The following is a 21,675-nucleotide window of genomic DNA, read 5'->3' on the forward strand; positions in this document are numbered from 1 at the left end:
ATTAGTATTCAAAAAGTGTGTAGGTGTTTGCATTTGATGCGTTTCCATCTACCATTTTGACTTAGTCTTTACTTCCCATTTTAGAAAATTCTATACAATTAATTGAGGATCCAAAAAATGGATCGATTACTTAAAACTATTGGCACTTGATTTGAAAAAAATATGTTGCTTATATAGTTTTTAGATATTTTTATTTTATATCATGAGACGATATTTTTGGACCATTTAGATCTAAATTAATCACTAGTAGTAATACATTTATCAAGTTTTAAATCCAAGAATATGTCTTAAAGTTAGTGTCTTCCCAGCTGTAAGAACATGCCACGCACTCCAAAATTTGTGAGATATGACTGTTATTCCTGAAACAAAACAATTCTTTAATCACCATTATGCGATGAAATAATTTTCTTGAAGTAATTAATACTACTATATACAATCATGGTTTTGACATTTGACTGAAGACCCCATCGTTGACCGCCAAATCAACTTCTTCTTTATCAATTACCAGTATTATATCTTCTTCCTATAAGGGCTTATACATGCCATTATATATTATACAAATTCTCACCAAAAGTGTGTGTATTATTGTTTTTTATTAAATAAATTAAATGCGGTGCCATCCACCAAATTGCCAGGTCTTTTTATGATATTTTTTTCCCTATTCATATGTATTTGCTCTTGTAGAATATTGTTGCAAGCAACATACCACTTTCTTGAACATTTGTGAGATTATACTAGGAAATTGTCTAGAAATTAAATTCAAGATAAATGAAAGAAAACTTGCAGCTCACTCACCCAACATTTGTCAACAAGAAGACTTAACTTTTAAGAAAACAAAATAATAAGAAAATAGTAAACAAAAAAGAGTCAACTGAACACAAAACACAAACTGCTGGAAAATTTATCCATACAGCTTGCCAAATTTATGATGAATGAACAGACTTCAAAGCCGACCCCACAAGCCAGCATCATCTTGTTTTACAAATATATGCATGACGTGTATTGATGAAGTAAATCTCGAAATTGGTCTCAAAGCGTATTGAACAAGTCATATTCAATTGCTACAAAGTACAAACGCGTGAAATTGATGCAAATTTTACTCTTTTTTTGGTAGTTACAGAATTATAGAAACCTTACTACCAATGTATCTTCATCTTTATCACATGATATCTCCAAATATTGCAACTACAAGAGATTGATGGGAGTTGTAATGAGGAAAGAATCACATATATATTCCAAGGAGTTACATTGTCAAAATATATATACAACCTACATCATCTTCTAGTATTCTGTACTAGATTTGGAGAACAAAATTGATGTACATGGGTATTCTAAAAAAATGGTTAAAAAATTATAAAAATGATGGGAATTCCTATTGCAATGAAAAACCAAAGAATTCCCTTGAAATTGCTTAAAATCAAAAAATGAACACTAGTTTAGTATGAGAGTGAATGAAGAAGTGAGCACTGTTTTGTGGAATGAACACTACTAGTCCGGCAAGAAAGAATGCTGATGCCTGCTCGTCGCGATTCAGATGGCAAAGGGGCGTCTAATCTCAGCCGTTGCATGCTTGTTGGAGACAGATTCACTTCCTCTAAGGCGCGTTCTTGGAGGCGCCAAGGATAGTCTCTCACACAGCCTATCCGAGGGCCTGCCCCGGTGCTCCAGTTGCAAGAAAGCTGCTTTCCCAGTTGGAAAGACTTGCTTTCTTTGTGTTGGCTGATTCTTTGTGAAATGCTCTCCTCTTCGGCCTTGGCCTCATCGGACTCAGTCGGTGATTCTAGGAGGAAATCATCAGAGGTTGATCTTTGTTTTTCAGACATCAGCTTCTCTAACAAGCTATCTTTGCAAGGTATCTCGAGGGCAGTCAGTTCTCGACTGAAGCCTCTTGATTGGCGCGTCTGCAGAGAAGCACCTGTGGTGCTTTCGTCTGCAGGCTGAGCTTTATCTGAGGATGTTGAAGCTGCATCATCTTCTGATGCATCGTACAGATGGTCTTCTTCTTCATCGGTGGAATCAAGCTGCAAGTAACGAGACGAATATGTTAAGAACACGAATCATGATTTGGTCACGAAAAAACATCACATGAAACAAACATGAAAGGATAGGTAGTTCTTCTTCATACCTTAACATCATTGAGATCCACATTATTCTCCCTGAGAAATGATATGAAATCTTGGAAATTTTCTGGTGTTGGTTTGTAATGACCACTGTGAGGCCACACTGCCTGTTGTGAATTCAAGTAAATTAATTAGATTAACGTCTTAAATCATAATAAGAAGAAGTGAGAGTTTCATCAATGTGAATATACCTTCAAGACTCCATTTTCAGCTACTATCCTCCCGGCAGCCAGTGTGGCTCCGCCTGCCAAGAAACTTGAGTGTTGGAACGTGCCCTTCTTTTTCTTCCCGACATACAATGTCCTCGACGTGCTGAGGACAAAAATCCACTTAGAACCCCTAGTGGTGTGGAGGGGCTCCCCTGTCTGCTTGTATAAGAGCCTCCCACCCTCAATCACAACTTCATACGCCTTTCGTTCCATCTGTCATACCAAAACAGCCAAATTCAGTAAGAAAATTATCTCAAAGACTAATCTTTTTAACTACTTAATGCAGACATTTGGAGTAATCCTAATAGACATACCGGGCCAAGATACTTGATGCATTGTTGCTGAAGTTTCGAACGAGGGCACTTCTCGACAATATTGATGTCTTTCCCTTCTCCAATATCTAGCCTGCACAATATCAAACATTTAGTTAGTACAACAAGATACAAATCTCATCTTCTTGGGAGGAAAATAAACATATGCAAGAGTTGAAAGATGCTCACCAATAAAAGAAGGGCTCTTTGCTTTGTGAATTCAACCATTTAACATAATAGAAATGGAGATTGTGGCCATACCGGTGCCGTGGATCAATCTGCTCAAAACCAAATTCAATCAAATCAGTAAACATTCCAAATGAATTCAAGAAATACTCAAACAAAAATTCAATGATGGTGGAATTGCTCACAGCTTCAAGCCAATGCTGCAAAGCAAGTTTCTGAGCTTTTCCATTCCTGGACAGCCCCTTTCCAACCTGCAGATTGGAACATTGTTAGGCAATTGATGAGAGCATTAATGTGTGTAAAGCAAAGCAATTTGTGACAGGAATTCTACCTTTGCAGCCCTGGTTCTTGCTCTTGACCAGCGCGAGATGGCGGTCTCGTGTCTGTCATTGTCGAAGAAGGAAATCGAGCTATGCTTGAGCTCCGCAAAGTCTAGCAGCTTCCACCAGCTCTGCTCCATGAGAACTGCACAATCTGCTAACTTCCTCCTAGTTCTGAAACTCTTGTAAACCTTCTGCAACTTTATAGCTGCCTCGTGTTTCGGAGAATGAGGGAGAATCCCCATCAATGATCCAGCCAAAGGGCTCATCAGATCATCAAACATACATTTGTTGTCAATGTCATCACCCTCATTTTGTATGCCTTGGAGATTGATGGACTCAATTATAGGCTTACTGATCTTGTCATTGCTTATCAGATTTGCAATGAAGGACTCAAAACTGATGTCTAAATCAGAGTTAACTGTGAGAGGGCTGGAAGGATATACACCCATGCAACTTCAACACTTGCTTTCTACAAATGAAAAAAAAAATGCTCAAATTGATTAGTAAATAAACACGGTTTATATGGAGCATAGCAGAGCAAGAATCACACATATTTCAGATATGGTAGAGCCAAAAACATAAGTGCAGAGATCCCACAAAACCGATTTGAATGTATATGCAAAATCCCATTTTTGAAAAGTTAGAGAAAGTGAAATGCAAAACAAAGGCACCAATGAAAACAAGAAATATCAAGAAAGGCGCAAGCTTTTTACCTCAATGCAGAGGATAGTCCCAGAAAATGGGATGAAATTAGAATTGGGAGAAATCTTGAAAGAGAAGAAGAAAAGATCTTTTCTTTAAATTGTGTGTGGAATGCAACAGCAGCCCTTTTCTTGGTTTGATTCGATAGTATTATGAAGGGCTACATGTGTGTGTGTATATATAGAGGAGGCGAGTTTGAGAGAGAAGGGGAGGTGTGTGTATGTGTGAGAGAGAAAGAGAGAGAAGCACGTGGAAATGTGGAACGGACTTTTTAGGACATGTACTTGTGTTCTTTTGCACGGAAATGAAACCCAAAAAATAAACATTTTTGCACCCCGAAAAATGGGCAATTTTCATATTCTACCAATTGTTTAATTCAACTTCATCAATTTCCCAAGTTTCATAGGACTTTATTGTCACCTAGTTTTATTAGAATAGTGTCCACTTCTTGAGTTTGTTGACTTTAATGTGTGAGGCCACTTTTAATATTCTGTTCCTCCCAATTATATAAGTTTATTGTAACTTTTACAGAGATTGAAAGAAATTATTGGAAAATATAAGCTACATCCAACATTTTTCTATAATCATATTAAATTTTTTCATATTATAAAGTAAGAATGATTAGATGTTTTGTCTTTTGTTAAAAAAAAAATAACTCAATTTTGTTGGGATGGACTAAAAAAGAATACGATTAACTTTTTTAGGGAGGAGGGAGTAATATTTTATTACAAAATTTTGGAGTGAATTGATTGAGTCAAATTTCAAAGTATGCTCTTCAATTTCCAATCCAACCTTGGTGAAAAATTAATTGACTCCTCAAAGAGTAAACGCCACTGCTGATGTAACACTTTTCCTGATTTAGTAGGTAATACGCCAATCATAATCGCTACAACAACTTACTCAACAAGGGATCCTAATCAAAATTTAGCTCATAATTAAGTATAATATATGTTGGGGACCAATTATATTGACTTGGTTAGGTGATGATGTATTTGCTTAGGTTAGGTCGAGGGGATATGCATGTAAATTTTGGTGAACAAATTTAATTCAAATTATATCAAATTTTGATTTTGAAAATTCCATCAACTTTTTGTGAAGGTGTCCCACGACTTCATTGAATATAGACAATACTAAAAGTGTAATAAAGTAGCAAGAAGAATATCCTATAAATATATGAACTGAAATTCTGGCAAATAGTGAACTAGCTATCGGTTGCTCTATATTAATGCTTTTTGTTAGTGCAAATTTGAAAATTCACGAGAGATTAATGAGCTTAATTTATTTAAAAACATGTGGTATCACACACGTTGAAGTATTCATACACGAGTGATGATTAATTTTCTAGCATTATATGTACTTTTAAATTAGTTAATTTGGGGTTAAAAATGTGGAAAGTACTTGGTTGTAACGTGTAAAAAACCAAAAATAATGTCAAAGCTAATAAAGTCCAAATGTATGATTATAAATTTGTACTTGCGTTTGTTTCAGAAGTTGCATTCATTATTTATGATAGTACTACTATATTTAAACTCTAGGTGGTTCACATAAAAATCTTTTTTTTATAGTGTATGAAACATGAACCAATAAAATTGTAAATTCATCCCTGTATTTTATATGGATTAGTTATCAAATTTTAAACTTAGCTGTAACTCTCCTTTAATTTCAATGAATAATGCACTTCTTTTCTTTTCTATTAACTAATCATAATTGGATCCAATAATATTACAACTTTCCAACAAAAGGCCGATATGTACAGGCACGATAATCACTTGCATAATCGTGCTTTAAGTCCTTAAACAACTCTGTAATGAGCCAATTATATAGATCAAAAGAGGTCACACTTGGCACATTAATGACTGTACACTCTAATTATTATAATCACTAATTAATTAAAAACTTAGAGTATGATATGGTGCGTGGCACATTAATACACATATGCAAAGTATTAACAAATTAGATAAAAATGTACATTTATTTTAAGTAAATTATTGGTGCCACTAAAAGGTTTATTTGATTCTACCATATCTAAAATGGGAGTGACAAGATTTATTTGCTTATTGTTTATTTGGTTGCCAGCATTGTTAACCCAACAAATCTTTTCCCCCAAAAACCCAACCACGCAATATTTAGATTCTTGAGTCACTTTTAACTTTTTCTATTAGTTCAAATTAACAATCACAGAATGAATTTTATAGTATAAGAAAGAAGAAACGTTCAATATTTTTAATCTGAATTTTAGGGCATAATGCCAACTCTGCTAAACCTGCAGCTCTAAACTATATTCATTTAGTGCGATTACTACATTTATACACGTATAAATGTGTGTGTTTGTGAGAGAGAAAGAGACTGAAAGAGATCCAATAGGAGGTCGCCAGAAGTGCATTTTGAAGATACAAGGTCCACTACAAATGTCACTGTATAGTTTATTTTTCAATAAAATTCAGGTAGTGAAAAAGAAATAAAAAAATGAAGAGGGAACACTAGTAGGTTTGATTGATACTCCATAATTTAGATATCAATTTCTGATTTAATGTTGTTTTAATTTAGTTTGATTGGTAAGATTGTAAAAGCAACCGAAGCATATAGTAGTATAGTAAAAAAGTGAATTACATATTTAATTTTACAATTTACTATATTCACAAAATATACTCTATAGCTAGTAGTATTAATTTTAGGTAGCATGACAAGTATTGATCTAAGTATTTCCACAGAAAAAGAAGATGGGTTACAAATCGAAAAATAATGTGAACTGAAAATTATATAGTACTACTACTAGGATAATAATTAGATTTATTTTTGTCTATATCCGAAAAGAAGAGCGTGTTTAGGTTATCAAGAATAAGAAACTAAAAGTAAACTAATACTCACTTTGCATAAATATATAATTGGGGCGTGTGACACGGCTGGCAGTATGAACTACTAATATTATTGAAAAATTCCAATTTAACCAAAAAAATGAAAACAAAAAGACAAGGTTTAGAATTTTTGTGTGTCGAGTACATAAAAGTCGTGTAACTCGTAACGCGTATCCCTAAAATGTAGACCAATTCATCACTTATTGGTTTTATTCTCACTCATACACACGCAGAAGAGACGCACTCAATTGTCCGAGTGTTGAGTGTCAACCAATTACAGGAATAGAGAGGCGTTGAACCGACAGTTTCGGTTCATATTACCGACCCGATACACTATTAACCAGATTTTATTCACTTTTGATCGGTTTTAGGTATGAATCAATGGTTTAATATAAAAGTAAGATTATGAAATAAACTACAGAACCATAAATGCTACTCCATCCATCCTTGAAAAATACTCCCTCCGTCCCACTTTAGAAGTCCCGGTTGAGTTCGGCACGAGTTTTAAGAAATATAAAGAAAAGTTGGTGAAAAAAGATAGTGAAATGTGGGTCCTACTTTTATATATTAGTTTTATAATAAAATGTGAGTGGAAAAAAGTGGGTGGAATGTTGGAACTATTACCAATTATGGAATATTCCAATCGGAACTCCTAAAGTGGGACACCTAAAAGTAGTAAATCGGGACTCCTAAAGTGGGACAGAGGGAGTATAAACATTATTGCGCACGAATTTTAATGCATAATTGGTAGTAATTTATTAGACATGTAGAGAGAAATAGTGAAAGTAGTATTAGAGCATAGTTAACGCAGCGGGCCGGACCGCACCTGGGTCCCGGCCCACGGCCTCGCGCGTTGGAGGAGGAAGATTCGCGGCCTGAGCTGCGTCTGGGGACGGTAGAGCAGCCCGGGGCCGCGCCCCATTGCATCCCGGCTCGACATTGGAGCTTTCAGGGCTGCGCCCTGTTGTGTCCCGACTCGGCGTATGGGGTGTTCGGTTCGGACCCAAACCCCCTAATTTTTTAATTTTTTTTAAATTCGATTTTTGACTTATCTATATCCCATTTCTTCAACATTCTTCTCTCAATTTCTCACTTCTATCCTCTATTTATTCCAATATTTTTTTATTCATTTTCTAGGACTTGTAACTTTTATTTTGTAGGGTTTGTAATCTTTTATTTTTGACTGAATAATGAATTTTTTGGAGTAAAATAGCTTGTAGTAGTGAATTGTGCAATTTAATAGTCGGGGCCTGGATGGGGACTGCAGGGTTATAGGAGTTGTGGCCTAGGTCTGAAAATTATGGGAATAATGACGTGGAGGGGACTTGGAGCCTCCGGACCAGGGTTAAGGGTATCCACAACCCCGGCCCGAATTCAGGCCCCAAGTCCCCTCCACGTCATCATTCCCCTAAATTTCAGTCTCTGACTACAACTCCTCTAACCCTGTAGGCTCCATTCAGGCCTCATCCGGGCCACAACTATTAAATTGCACTATTCATAACTACAATAGATTTTACTTGTAAAATAGAATACGCTGAACAATTAAAACATGAAAAATTCATTGTTCAGTCGAAAAAAAATTTACAAGTCATAGAAAATGAAAATTACAAATCCTAGAAAAAAAAAATTGGGGCTTGCGGTCCAGCCCGAAGGCTCTCCAACGCCGGGCCGGAACTCGTTGGGTCACAACCCATGCTCCTCCAATGTTACGCCGGGCCGGACCTGGGCACGGCCCCCGGGATGCTACTCGCTCCCTCCAACACGACGGGCTACGGATAAGCATGCTCGAATGATGCTCTTAGTGGAGAGTAGAGTCCACCTTTACAAGTTTGTAACTGAATTTACAAAATTAGAAAGTTCATTCTTTTTAATAATGGACTAAAGAAAAATACTCTCTTAGTTCCATAAAAATATGGGCAATGGATATGGCACGTGAATTTAGACAGAATTGGTAAAGAGGATGAGAATACTGGTATGGTAAAGTAAGAGGATGAGAATAATGGTATGGTAAAGTAAGAGAGAGGATGAGAATAATAGTTAAAGTAGTGTGTTAGTGGGTTGTGAGACCTACATTATTAAATTGATATAACTTTCCAAAAATGGAATACACATATTTTTGTAGATACGGCGAAATGAAAAATGCATATATTTTTATGGAACGGATGAAGTTCATATTTTTCTGTGACGAAGGGAGTAAGTGAAAGAAAGAATATTTATGAAAGGGCTCAGGTTCTTTCCTCGGGTTTTCGTATGTAATTTGGAGTGTATCCAACTCGATCAGGAAGAGATTCCCGACCCAGCATGAGTCGTTGGTACGACAACCGGGACCTGGCTTCAAACAAGTTTCCTCAACCCACTTCTACTGATTAGTATAATGGAGGTAAGGGTCGAATCCCACGAGAATGGACACGTTTTGATAACTGCGGTGACTTTCCTGGGTGTTTTGGTTAGCTACCACGCTTGGGTTGAGATTTTACCTAGGCAAAAAATAAAGGTGGTACTCTACTGACTAGTAGGCGTGAAAATAACAGGCATGTGGTGGTGTTCGTGAAAATAGGGGACAAGGTGTCTCAGAGGCATATGGAAAGTAGACAGTTACTAAAAGAGGAAAATTAGACAACAAGGTATATCTGGTGGCTGGTGGCTCTCTGACAGGTCTGGATAGTATAACTGAAAAGTAGGGAACAAAAGCAAAAGTAACTTAAAAGTAAAAGTGGTCCAAACTAAAGTTGATTTTGACGTTTTCTTCTTCACCAAGTATTAACAAAAATCATATGAACACAAACACCATAACTAAACTCAGATTCATAACCTCAAACTCAAGATCCATTGATTAAAATGCTCAACTTAAAATAAACGGTGAAACTGCAATTTTACTTCTACTGACTGACATGCAAGGCGGTGATTATAATGCAACGCGAAGACTCAAGCACGAAGATTAGACTAAAACATAACTATAACTTCAGATCGACAACTCCATATAAGAAAACACTTAGAAATTAAAAGCAACAACTAGATCTAATTTTCTTAGGCAGAATGAAGCAAACTCGAACCAAAGCGACATACGAAATAGAAACTTCATAATTTAAGCGTTGGAACTTCACAAGTACTTCAAAAGGCAACAACGATGAGTGTTTGCAACAAAAACAACGACGAAAGCAAGTAAAGATTAAACTAGAAAGCAAAGTAACGATTGTTTGGCCACTTCGGGCGATGATACTGCTATACTACTACGATAATTGGCTGGAACGGTGGATCGATGACTTCTCCGGTAGACTCTTGGACGTCAAGTGACCATGGCTGTGGCGAGGAACGAGAGATTGGACAATGCTGAAGGAACCGATCTTCTAGAGAGAATTCTAACTAAGTGTGGTGGTTGGACTTTTTCGAACTCTACGGGATCAACTCTAAAGGCGAACTGCTTCTCTCTCTCCAATTGGCTTCTTTTATAGGGAGGCTTGCCCTTGCTTTTAGGGTAGACTTCCTTCAAGTTTTGACTTTTATGCACTTGTTAATGATCATCCCAGCTATCCTTCTTCTCCATCTCGAGCCTTTTCTCCGGCATGCATCCCGGTCAGTATTGCACCCTTCTAGCGCCCTTTTCACTTGCGTCACTCGAATCGTCTCCTACTGACTTGGATCCTTTAATCCTGCACACTTGAGCAACTGTTTTGCAGATAATACATGCATTTCACGACATACTGACCAGTAACCAAGGCTTAGAATACGACTTATCAATTTACAATAAAATTAGGTTAATGGAGTAGTAAAATTGAAATATAAAAAATTTATAAATTTGTAAATTACAAAGTTTAAGTAAAACAAACTCACAATCTTACATCAAAATTACTCCTTCCGTCCTAATATAAGCAACTCATATTTTTTTAGAACTTCCCGCTTAAATAGAGTCATATTCTTTTTGTAGCAAAAATATCGAAACAAATATTTAGATGAGACGATGTTCAAAATAGGACTGACAATTTTTTATATGACACAAATTCACACGAAATTATCGGTCAAATCCGCATGATAATTTCGGGTTAGATGCGGATAACTCGTTAAGAAATAATAATATTATTTTCATTATCTTTTAAAACAATGCTACTTTTATTCTTTAAATTTTTGTAAACCCGAGTTTACGTGTAAATTCTTTAAAATGTATTGCTTGGTTAACACTTGATTAAATTGATTTTCTTGTTTAAATATAGTTTTTTTAATTAATAAAAAAAAATGGTGGAATTCCTTAATTAATGATTATTTTATGCATAAATATGTTTTAAATCTTTTTTTTTAAATATTTATAATTTTTAACGTTTTTAATAAATTATTTTTGTGTACCGTCTCATATACTCCATCAATTTTAGAGTAAAACAAGGAATGTAAGTCAAATGATATAGCCTCAGTAATGACGTGGAGAGAGGGCTGTAGTCTGTAGATACTCTAATGCCACCACCAACCAACAACCAATAACAATTGAGAAGACAACAAAATGAGTTATCAACACGAGTTCAAGGAAAAGGCTTGTGGAACAAGAGAGCTGAGTCAAAACAACAGCTTGTCAAGCAAGTACATGTATTAAATACTCTATCAACAAACCATCCAAAACTCAACGGTACTCCTTCCATTCCTCATAATTTGTCACCATTTGACCTGAAACAGATTTTAAAAAATATAATAAAAAATAAGTTGAAAAAGTTAGAGGAATGTGGATCCTACTTTTACAATAATAATTTTATAATAAAATATGAGTAAGAAAGAGCTAGTCAATGTGAGATTTATTACCAAAAAATGTAAAAGTGAAAGATGACAAATTTTTAGGAACGGACAAACATGGAAATAAGTAACAAATTTTCAGGAACGGGCAAACATGGATGAGTAAACCTATTAAAATAGATCATCATTAAACCTAGGTAGGTTACAAAAATTCAATCACAGTTCTAACTGGGGCAAGATCCCCTGTTGTGCACATCAGGGGTTGTGCCTTGAAACGCAACATTCAAATAACAAAACGCAGGTATAGTGTCTTTTATTTAATTTTTTACTTTTTCTTTTAAATTATTATGTGTGTATGTAAAGGCACAGCCCCTGTTGTTCATAGCAGGTGGTCCTGACCCGTTCTTAATTACCTAGCTCATGATAGGATTTTCCAATCCCCAATTTAAAATTTTTAAACAAATTGCACCAATAAATTGTGTAAATATATTACTAGTAGTAACAAATTAGTCTCCATGTCTTTATTTACACGACATTGCATATGGTTAGAGCAGTGTATAGCTTTAATGATACATGAGACATAATTAGACACAAATAATTTTCTCTGATGAGAACCAGATAAAAGATTCTTGCAAGTGGGTATGCGATAAATTTAAAAGGTGCTAATTATTTTGGATAAACCACCAATTAATGTATTAATCAGATTTGAAACACCGTGATTCTGCAAATATCTGGTATTCAACAGTAAATCAGTGTAACTAAATGGATTCTTTAATCCGCTGTCCATCTCCAACCCTCCATTTTCTCTGCCCATCTCTGGTATTAATCAGTTAACCCACAAAGCTATATCCTTTCTTTAATTAGCTGTCCAGCTCCAACTACTACACTCCCTCCATTTTCTCACACACAAGTTGTAGTATTACATACTAGGAGTCATATAGAAATTCCCACAACCTTTCTCTTGCAACAACCTGTTCCAGCAAACAGTGCGGCGCACGAATTTAGTCGACCGCAATATGAAGTTCAACCTCTTGAAGCAGAACATAGGGATCAAGCAGTCATTCATTAATAGAAAAATAGGATCAATACAAATTTAACAGCATCCTCTACAAATATTTAATAAGTGATAAAACTCTCTCCTCTACAACCTTTTGTATTTTCTCAAATGACGAGACAAGTTTTGGAGAGAGAAAATTTAATGTATCTCATACAAAATATGTAAACAAAAAATGGAAAAATGGGAAGGTGGGAGAAAATTCCACATTTTTGCATCAGTAGTGTATGTGAATGGAAAGCACAGCCAGCTCCACTGCCTCTTCTTTTGCGGTATGGCCCGTAGTAACAGCTGAAACAAAGAAAGCAGCGCCAGACTTCTTTTTTATGCTTTCTTACCACCCGCTACTTTTGCAGTATATATTTTTTAAATTATGGGCAGCTATAGACAAGCAAACAGCTAGCGGGCATCTGCCTTGCACAAGTCGGCAGCCCCTCCAGCTACTTCACAGAAAGTAATCTGGTGTTCTTCGAGTTACATCTGGCTCACCACGTCTGGGAGCTGGCTCAAACTGTAATTAAAATAGTGAAACCCAATATAGGCTAAAGTCTCGTGTTCAACAATGCCAGACACAAGGTGAAAAGGTAGGTACAAGCACTACATGAGAGAGAGAGAGAGAGAGACCTGGAGGAAAGTATGACCCTTGCAGTCATCAACTTCAAGAATAGATGCCATGTTTCCACAGCGGTAACAATAATTGGGTGCACTAAAGATTGTAACAACCTTTTGATCCTGCAAGCAACCAACCAACCAAAGCTATCAATTAGGTTGTTATTAAGAACATATCAGTTAAGAAGTTAATATAATTACATGTGCCCAGTTAAATCCCTCCATAACCAGCTGGTGAGCTCTAGCAATAAGCTTCAACTTGTTCGTATGGTTAAATTGCTCTGATATGTCCTGTTCCATAAACATGAAGGTAGTAAATTACTTAATTCTTCACATGAAAAAAATTATGGAGGATGAGCAAGAAGCATATGATAATTACTTGACCAAATGTGTATCCAGCACCCCTAGGAGAGATACCCCAACCACATCGATCATCAGGATCAGACCACAAAAGGTCACACATAGGCCCTTCATGAGGAACTTCTTGAACACGATCGAAATTACGGATATTATCAAGAGTTTCTATGGATGGCGACAATCCACCATGGAGACAAAAGATTTCTGACTCAACCTAAAAGAAAGAATAAAATGGCATATTTCAGTCAATTTATGAGGACATGGAAGAGGAGGATATTAAGACTTCAAAAGCAGTGATGTATCATCATTCTTAACAAATATACTAACCAGTGCAGTAAGAGGGAAAAAATCAAATAAATCTGTGAAGGTCTTCCACACATTGGCGCTTCCATATCTTCACAATAGAACAAAATTAACATAGAAGCTTACATCAATAGCATAGGCATTTCAATATGGATGATAGTGCATGCTAACACTTTGATTGTAATTCTTTTTCCCATGGTTCATAAAAGATAGTCTATAGAAGAAACTCAAAGAACTTACTTTCGTAGGCATTCATCATAAAAACCATAAACCTGAGTAATCTGCAAAATACAGATAACTCATTTTAGCACTAAGAATTGGAGGATTATTTAGGAACCACTGAGTAAAATTGAATTCAAGAAACTATTAACAGATATAGATCACTAAGAATAAACAGTCATTTGATCTAGAAAATCTGATGAGTAACTAGAAATGTAGCTAATGAAATTCCATGTCTTGGGTGCACTTTGGTGACCAAGATGCTGGGTCCTTCATCGTATATACAAAGACAGAAAACATTCATACAAGTTTACCTGTCGGCTTTCATGATTTCCACGTAGAATAGTGATCCTTTGAGGATAACGCACTTTCAAAGCCACCAAGAGCTGCAATAAATATATGTACATGTCAAAATTAAGTTTAAACTCATGCATCCTAATTCCTGGCAGTAAATATATAATCAGGAAATTCTAGCAATGTACAACTAAGGTGATTAGTATTAGACACTTTGGATAGATACCCGTTAGATATAGTACACATGTAAGACACTAGAGTTTCGCACACTAAATAAGTACACCAGTAATCTAAGAATTTCCATTTTAGTCCACCATAACCCCCTCCCCCCATCTGAGCCCTGAGGTCCTTTCTCACATACATACAACCAAGATTATGATGTCTCTACCATTGTGCTAGTGATGCTACAAAAGGGTTCAAATAGCTGATATTAAGCCTGTAAAACAACATATTCACTTCTTGTAGCAAAAGAAATCCAGCAGAAACCCTTTGCTTCATAATTAAAACAGTCTAATTTCTCTATTCCATGCTTTAAGATCTCAATATGCTGGTGGAGTTTGTTAAGAGTAATATCTCTCTTCATATAAAGGACATAACATCAGAGACAGATCATACTTAGAAGGCAACACAAGAGAGTATTGGCATAGTTTGGACAAGTAAGAGAAATTATATGATTGATTAGCATTTAGGAAACTTAAATAAAAAAGAATTAACTAACCGACACTGTTTCCACGGAGTAGTATCCTCGATCAACATAATCTCCCATAAACAAATAATTTGTATCCGGACACTGCCATGATGTGGAAAACATTGATAAACATATGAATCTACTCAAGTGAAACCTTAGAGACCAAATATGATAAGCACAACAAGGGATTTAAGTATATACCTTCCCACCAATCCGGAAAAGCTCAGCAAGATCATGGAACTGACCATGAATATCACCACATATAGTAACTGGGCTTTTAACAGGCTGCAAGGGATAAAAATTGATCAGATGAGAATTATAGGTTAATCTTCACAACGAGATGCCTAGGTAGAGAAAAGAATAAGAATTTAAAATGATTCCAACCAACAACCGTATTTGTATACACCGTAACGTCAGAGTATAAGGAGGAATGAAAACCTGCACATTGCTCTCTTGCATCAGGATCTCCTTGGCCTTGCCACATAACACCCTTACCTAGTAAAATCAGCGGAGACCGCAAGTAAGGACCTCATTAACATGGAAGAACCTATGCAAGCCTCGCTGTACGTATTAATCCAAATTGCATTTAGCATAAGAATATATAATAGTACTAGTTAAAAGTAGGGCAATCTTAAAGCAAAACAAAATGTAAATATATTGGGAAGACTAATAGTGTTTTCACATAAAAAAATTATAACAAATAGCACACACAGCAGCAGTTAGACACCAAAAACAAGTTGACAAAGTAAACAAGTAAGGTGCCGTGTATACTCACACAAGAATTAACAAAAAAATCTTTGTAAAAATACAATACTCAGTAATGTAGGTTCTCATCTTTTATCCAAAAAAACCTGTTATACAATCATTCTTGTCAGACAAAGATATTTTCTTCCATCTTTAGACACAACAGAATACTAGTATTACACACTGTACCATTCCAACAAAAAGCAGATATCCAAAACACATCCTGGAAAACGTCAACTTTCTTAAAATTCTTTCAAATTTAGGATAAAACGAAACTGCAGTGAAGGGATTGAATTTTAAATCGAATGCAGTGAGCCATAAAAACATAGCCGTAATTTACAATATAAGATTCTGCGAACCCAAAGAATCAGCTCAAATATACCACACCTTAAATTCCCCCAAATGAATCTAACGTCAGAAACAGTGGATCAAATCCACCACGCGGCTCAATAAATTCGAATTCCATAAAAATCCAACATTTCAACCGAAAACCTAAGAATTCAAGAAGAATCATGGAGAAGAAAATCAATAAGGGCAGGGATAAATACCTCAGGTTCGGACAAGTGTTTGCATTGCACTAGCTGCGCGATTTGTTCGTCGAGATTGCCATTGGTTCCCCCGCCACCACTGGAGGCGACCGGCGCATCCATCACGTATGGAATAAACCCTAGTTATACCAATTTTCCGATGCGATTGATTAATCCGACGGCGTCGTGCAGCTGTTGGTGGCTTTTCTGGCTATGAGGCGAAGAGGGTGACAGGTGGAGAGTAGAGAGTAGGAATTGCCAAAATTACCTAATTGCCCTTTCAGGTTGCCTTAATTTACAGTTTGTTGGAATTTCTGTGGCAACAGTTGTGGCTACGGATGATTTGGCAATATTTTTGGAGGAACATTATTTCCACCTTTGAATTAATTAACCAATTTTAGACAACCTTTCAAATTTTATTTAGAGCATCAGCAACGGTGAGAACTTTGGCGCTCGTCCGTCCGTGCCGCTGAACAGTCCTACGTGGCACGCTCTGATTGGCCAACGGCATAGCCGTTGGCAAATTCGTTTTTTTTTTTAAATCGAAATTTATTTAAAAAAATGTTTTTAAATAAAAAAAAAAATATTTCCCACTTCCCAAAAATTATATCCGTTTTCTACCCACTTTTAATTTATTTTTCAATTTTTTTCTCCCAAAATTCACATTTTCATCTATAAATACCTCCACTTCAACACAAAAAAAAATCACATTCTCATATATTCTATCATCATTCATCTACATTCTTTCATCTTTTTTCCTCATACTCTCTCATCTAAATTCCCACCACACTACACAATGTCCGGCTCCGGCGATCACCCCTCCGGCAATCGGGGTTGGAACCACGATTGGTTCGACTCCGAGGCCTGGATATAGTCCGGAAACCCAATTTACGGCCCCTTCTCAAACTCAAGGTTTGCAATTTCCGGGTGGATACCGCCCTACTCCGCTGTAATCTTACTCCAACGCTTCGATTCAGGTGGCACCCGAATTCCGGACGGGAGGGAGCAGCTAGCCTACTCCTACTCCTACTCCTAATTAATGGAAATAAATAATAAACAAAGCTGAAACCCGGATATCAGGACTTTGATTTGATGGGGAGGGTCTTAATATTACTTCCTGTGAAATACGTCAGAATATTCCAATATAAATTGTGACAATCAAAGTGATTCAATTTAATTAGTAAAAAGCTAATCGTGGAGCCCATATCCAAAACTCCTTCCATAGATCCCTATCTCAAGACAAAAAGTTTAACTTAATATAAATAGAGAAATAAAAGAGATACAAATCATTATTATTATTAATTATAATTTTCGCCCCCCTTACCCAGTGAGTTCAATTTCTCTCCTATTGCGTGGTTGTTAATTTTCAATTAAATCAACATATCGTAAGTACGAGGAGGTCGAATACCGCACGAACTTGTGATATGCCCAAATTCAATGAATTAGGAAATTTAATTCTCCAGAATCAATTCATAGCATACATGTTTGTCTTGTGAGATGATTACGTGCAACAGTAATCATTATATTCATGCACTTGAATTAAATTTGAATGTGCAATCATTACATTTAAGTAATTATTGCACGCAATTCATCTTGCAAAACCTTTTAACGTGCGTGATTCGTATTACCGCGGCGATCTGCCGTGAGCGTCGCCGATGGTAACGGAGGGCAGCGCTTTTGGATGCGGGCGACGTGGATTGCAGCAGCAGCGCTGTGGCAGGCTGGGCGAAACAGCGAGCTGCCCAGGAGGGCTGCTGGCGGTATCCACGAGCTTCGTCGGCAACGTGCAGTAGCGGGGACTTTCGTGCAGCAGCGCCGGTGCTGCAGAGACGACGTCGCATAAGCGACGACGCAGCAACGCAGGCAGCAGCAACGGAAGTCCGAACTCCACCGACGTGAGGAGTTCTGCACAGCAGCGACGGTCTGATTCGGTGTCGCGCAGTGGTGTCGTGTGGCCTAGAACGGTGGTTTGCACGTGTGCAGCACCGGTGGCTGCGGTGACAGCGCAAGGAGCCGAGGAACATCAACCGAGATGGCTGCAGGCGGCTGTGACATCTCCGACCAGCAAGGGCGGTGGTGGCCGTGGATTCAGTGGGAGTCAAACCGAGCCATGCAAGGTTCGGTCAAGATTCTTTCCAAATTTGATTAGGATTTCCAAATCCTTGGATTCAATTTTGCAAATAATTCAAGATTAATTTAAAAATAAGATTTGAATATATCTTTTGTGATTTTATATATTATATGAGATTTAATTATGAATTAAATCATGGATTAATTATAGATTCTTTCCCTATTTTATGTATTTATAAGGATTTTATTCTTAGATGAATCCTAGTTAAATTTGGATAAAGACAATCTAATTTTTATTTATATCCTATGGATTAATGTGGATTTATCCCTAGACGAATCCTAGTTGGATATAGATAGTAATAATATTATTTTATTCTTATCGTATGAGTTTATATGAATTTATTCATAGATAAATTCTAGATGGATTTGGATAGTGATAGTATAATATTTTGTTCTTATCTTATAGATTTATATGGATTTATTCCTAGATAAATATTTGAATAATTATAATATAATATTATCTTATTCTATGGATTTATATGGATTTACTCCGAGATAAATCCTAGATGAATTAGGATAAAATTTATATTAATTTATTTTATCCTATAGATTTGAATACATTTAATTCTATTAAGACAAATCCTAGATGGATTAAAATAAGTATTAATCCAAGTTATCCTTATCTTTTGGATTTATATCCTAGATAGATTAGGATAAAGATGATATATAAGAAATCCTTAATTAATTGGATTTAGATAAATTTATTTATCTAAGAAATCCTAAGTAATGTTTGATATATTCTAGATGTCTATTCTAAATAGAATTAAGATTTGTACAAATCTTTATTGATTGGAATTTATTTTTATCTTATGGATTATGATGGAAGTGTTTCTATCTAGTAATATCCTAGTACGATTTAAATAATGATAATCCTAGATCAACGTTATCTTGAATTGTAGGATTTGATTTTATGGAAATAAAATCTAGAATAATCCTAAGTGGATTTAGATAGTTGACTCTATCTTGATAAATCCTAAATGAATTTGGATAAAGATTATCCAAGATAAAACTGAATTATTTAATTGATTCTCCCTTGACTAGATTAAATAATTGTCGTTAATTATCATGTGTGTTTAAATGCCATGCATTAAATGGATTTATCTGTTTATTTGGTGTTTATCTATTTTAAGTGGATTATCTGATTTATCTGCTTATGTGATAATTATGCAAAAACCATACAAAATGTCTAAGTGATGATTACAACAAGTGCGTTGTATACGGTCTCCATCGGTTGGTCTGCCAAATTTTGTGAAGCTGATTTTCTAATATTATCGCCACTACATGAGTAGGGACAATAATCCTACCCTGTAATGCTAAATCCGATGGTCGTGCTTAGGCAACATTAGGCGTATCAACCTCCAAGAGGAGGAAGCAATTGATGCGTCGGTTGTTGTGACAAGTAAAATTGTCAAAATTTTAATGCGTATTAACCTCCAAAGAGGAGGATACAATTTATTAATTTTGCTGTTGTAAGATACATAATTGTTTTGTGGTTATTTGTGATTATGTATTGAGCATGATTATGTGATAATAAGTTTCTTTGTCAAATCTTCATTATGTCATTTAATATTTGTCTGCGATCCTTAAAGAAAGAAAACTCGAATGCCTAAATTATGTAGACCGGAAACGAAAATGGATAAAATTCTCATCGCTGAAAGCTTGGAGTTTATACTCAATGATTCATGTCCTCCATTTCCTCGACATAATTCCACGAAGAATGTTCGAGAATGCATTATGCATGTACTTGACAAGCTCTTTGAGGAATAAGGTCAAGCTATTTTCCTTTAAGTAGCTCGACAAGTCTTGGTTAATGACGATGAAAGATGGATATCAATAGAATCTGTCAAGATGATTCGATTGGAATATCCTAGAGTGACAAAATGTTTTGAGGATCTTTTGATCACTCAAATAGTTTCTGACACAAGTCATCGCCTAAAGTAACAAGAAATGACTACAAGAAGGTTTAACTGAAAAGTAGAAAATCTTCAGAATAATAGTCGTTGTGTTACTATTAGAGGAAAGTAACATGATAGATGACGAATTCATAAAGGCTGCATTTTTCTTAAGTCCTAGTTCATTTGAACAAAAGACTAGATATGGAAATGGGAGAGTCTGGATTGTCATCGAAGTTTGTTAAAAGCGAGAAAAGATGCTTTGTGAGTTGAATTGACCTATTTTATAGAAGGACAATGACTTACATGACAATGCAACTTCTAAGTAAGAGATCTTGATCCAGTTAGGTTTTTGTTGCAGTGGGAGCTATTAATGCTCAACTATTGTTTTATGGTTGATGCTTAAGGAATCATAGTATTAAAATAATATAAGTGCGACAAGGTTGAGTATTCAAAAACACATCAACTTCTTAATCATTGAATGATAAAGTATTTATGGCTCTTAGCCTTAAGGCCAAGAAAATACTTAGAAATTGTTCGAACTGATCTAGACTATCAAGATTTTAACATTTCGTTAAATAGCTTGAGAGTTGAAAAGTCTATTTGATGCACTATGAGTTAGAATCATTTGATTTTTCAAGAGATTCGGAATACTTATAGAAGTGCAACATAGAAAGACTAGCAAGTCTCAATGGTTTACACTATAAGGAGACGAGCAAAGGGTTATGATCAGTAGTGGGAGTCTAATCTCCATTAACGAATCCAAGCATTCATCTAATGAATGTGATAGTTATGTAAGAAGGAATCAAAGTCTTTCTAAGACAAGTTTGATTATGTGATGAGTTGTACTCATTAAAATCTTATCATTGATGGGATAAACATTAAAGAAACTACCAACATCAGTACCTTCTACAAAACACGAGTTGTGGACTAGAGTGTCTCTAGTCTAGCACATCTCAAGGTGTAATGTTGTTCCAACACGTGTTGGAAAAGTGTCCAAGAAATTGGAGTTGAGTACTGAGGCATGTTTTAAGGTTTGTCCCAAATGATGTAAGGTTATAAGTTCTGTAATCTTCAAAGATATAATTCTTGTATGAAGATCTAGAGATGAACTACAAGCCTAACAGCGTGATAACTCTCAAAATAAAGAGAGAGATATCGGATTTTCCACATTACCAAGAAGTCATACCATTAGAAACTTTTGCACTAATAAAATCAACTTTAGTACCTAAGATTGTAAGAACCATATCGTAGTGGGAGCATTCCACCGGAACACAACAAGTTCTTGGGTCTAAGAGTGTCGTAAGACTCGGTCTTAGATTAACTTGAACATAATCCCTTTAAACTACAATGTAGTATTGGTTAATTTGGATAATCATCTTTGAAAAGGTGATAGATTCCATATTACAATCTAAGATAGACAACATGTTTTACAAGAC

General features: G+C 35.8%; 2 protein-coding genes across 4 annotated transcripts; both read right to left on the reverse strand.

Moving 5' to 3' along the window:
• Nucleotides 1-1,211: 1,211 nt before the first annotated feature.
• On the reverse strand, nt 1,212-3,990 carry LOC125224073 (IQ domain-containing protein IQM2-like). 2 transcript variants are annotated; one of them, XM_048127421.1, is made up of 8 exons: nt 3,863-3,990; nt 3,158-3,618; nt 3,012-3,077; nt 2,830-2,918; nt 2,644-2,734; nt 2,312-2,542; nt 2,126-2,227; nt 1,212-2,021 (listed from the first exon to the last, which is right to left on the reverse strand). In XM_048127421.1, the coding sequence occupies exons 2-8, from the start codon at nt 3,596-3,598 to the stop codon at nt 1,437-1,439; spliced, it is 1,605 nt and encodes a 534-aa protein (XP_047983378.1). In that variant the 5' UTR covers nt 3,599-3,618; nt 3,863-3,990; the 3' UTR covers nt 1,212-1,436. The 2 variants fall into 2 exon arrangements, with proteins under 2 accessions (XP_047983378.1, XP_047983377.1); XM_048127420.1 differs by having other exon boundaries at nt 2,830-3,077.
• Nucleotides 3,991-12,463: 8,473 nt separating this feature from the next.
• On the reverse strand, nt 12,464-16,514 carry LOC125223251 (serine/threonine-protein phosphatase PP2A catalytic subunit). Of its 2 annotated transcripts, none has more exons than XM_048126310.1 (11): nt 16,236-16,514; nt 15,382-15,438; nt 15,145-15,228; nt 14,974-15,045; nt 14,276-14,347; nt 13,983-14,023; nt 13,767-13,833; nt 13,462-13,653; nt 13,284-13,373; nt 13,098-13,205; nt 12,464-12,984 (listed from the first exon to the last, which is right to left on the reverse strand). In XM_048126310.1, the coding sequence occupies exons 1-11, from the start codon at nt 16,335-16,337 to the stop codon at nt 12,919-12,921; spliced, it is 951 nt and encodes a 316-aa protein (XP_047982267.1). In that variant the 5' UTR covers nt 16,338-16,514; the 3' UTR covers nt 12,464-12,918. The 2 variants fall into 2 exon arrangements, with proteins under 2 accessions (XP_047982267.1, XP_047982268.1); XM_048126311.1 differs by having other exon boundaries at nt 15,382-15,504; nt 16,236-16,512.
• Nucleotides 16,515-21,675: the final 5,161 nt, after the last annotated feature.

Source organism: Salvia hispanica, chromosome 4, assembly GCF_023119035.1.
Source record: "Salvia hispanica cultivar TCC Black 2014 chromosome 4, UniMelb_Shisp_WGS_1.0, whole genome shotgun sequence".
Classification (NCBI taxonomy): domain Eukaryota; kingdom Viridiplantae; phylum Streptophyta; class Magnoliopsida; order Lamiales; family Lamiaceae; genus Salvia; species Salvia hispanica.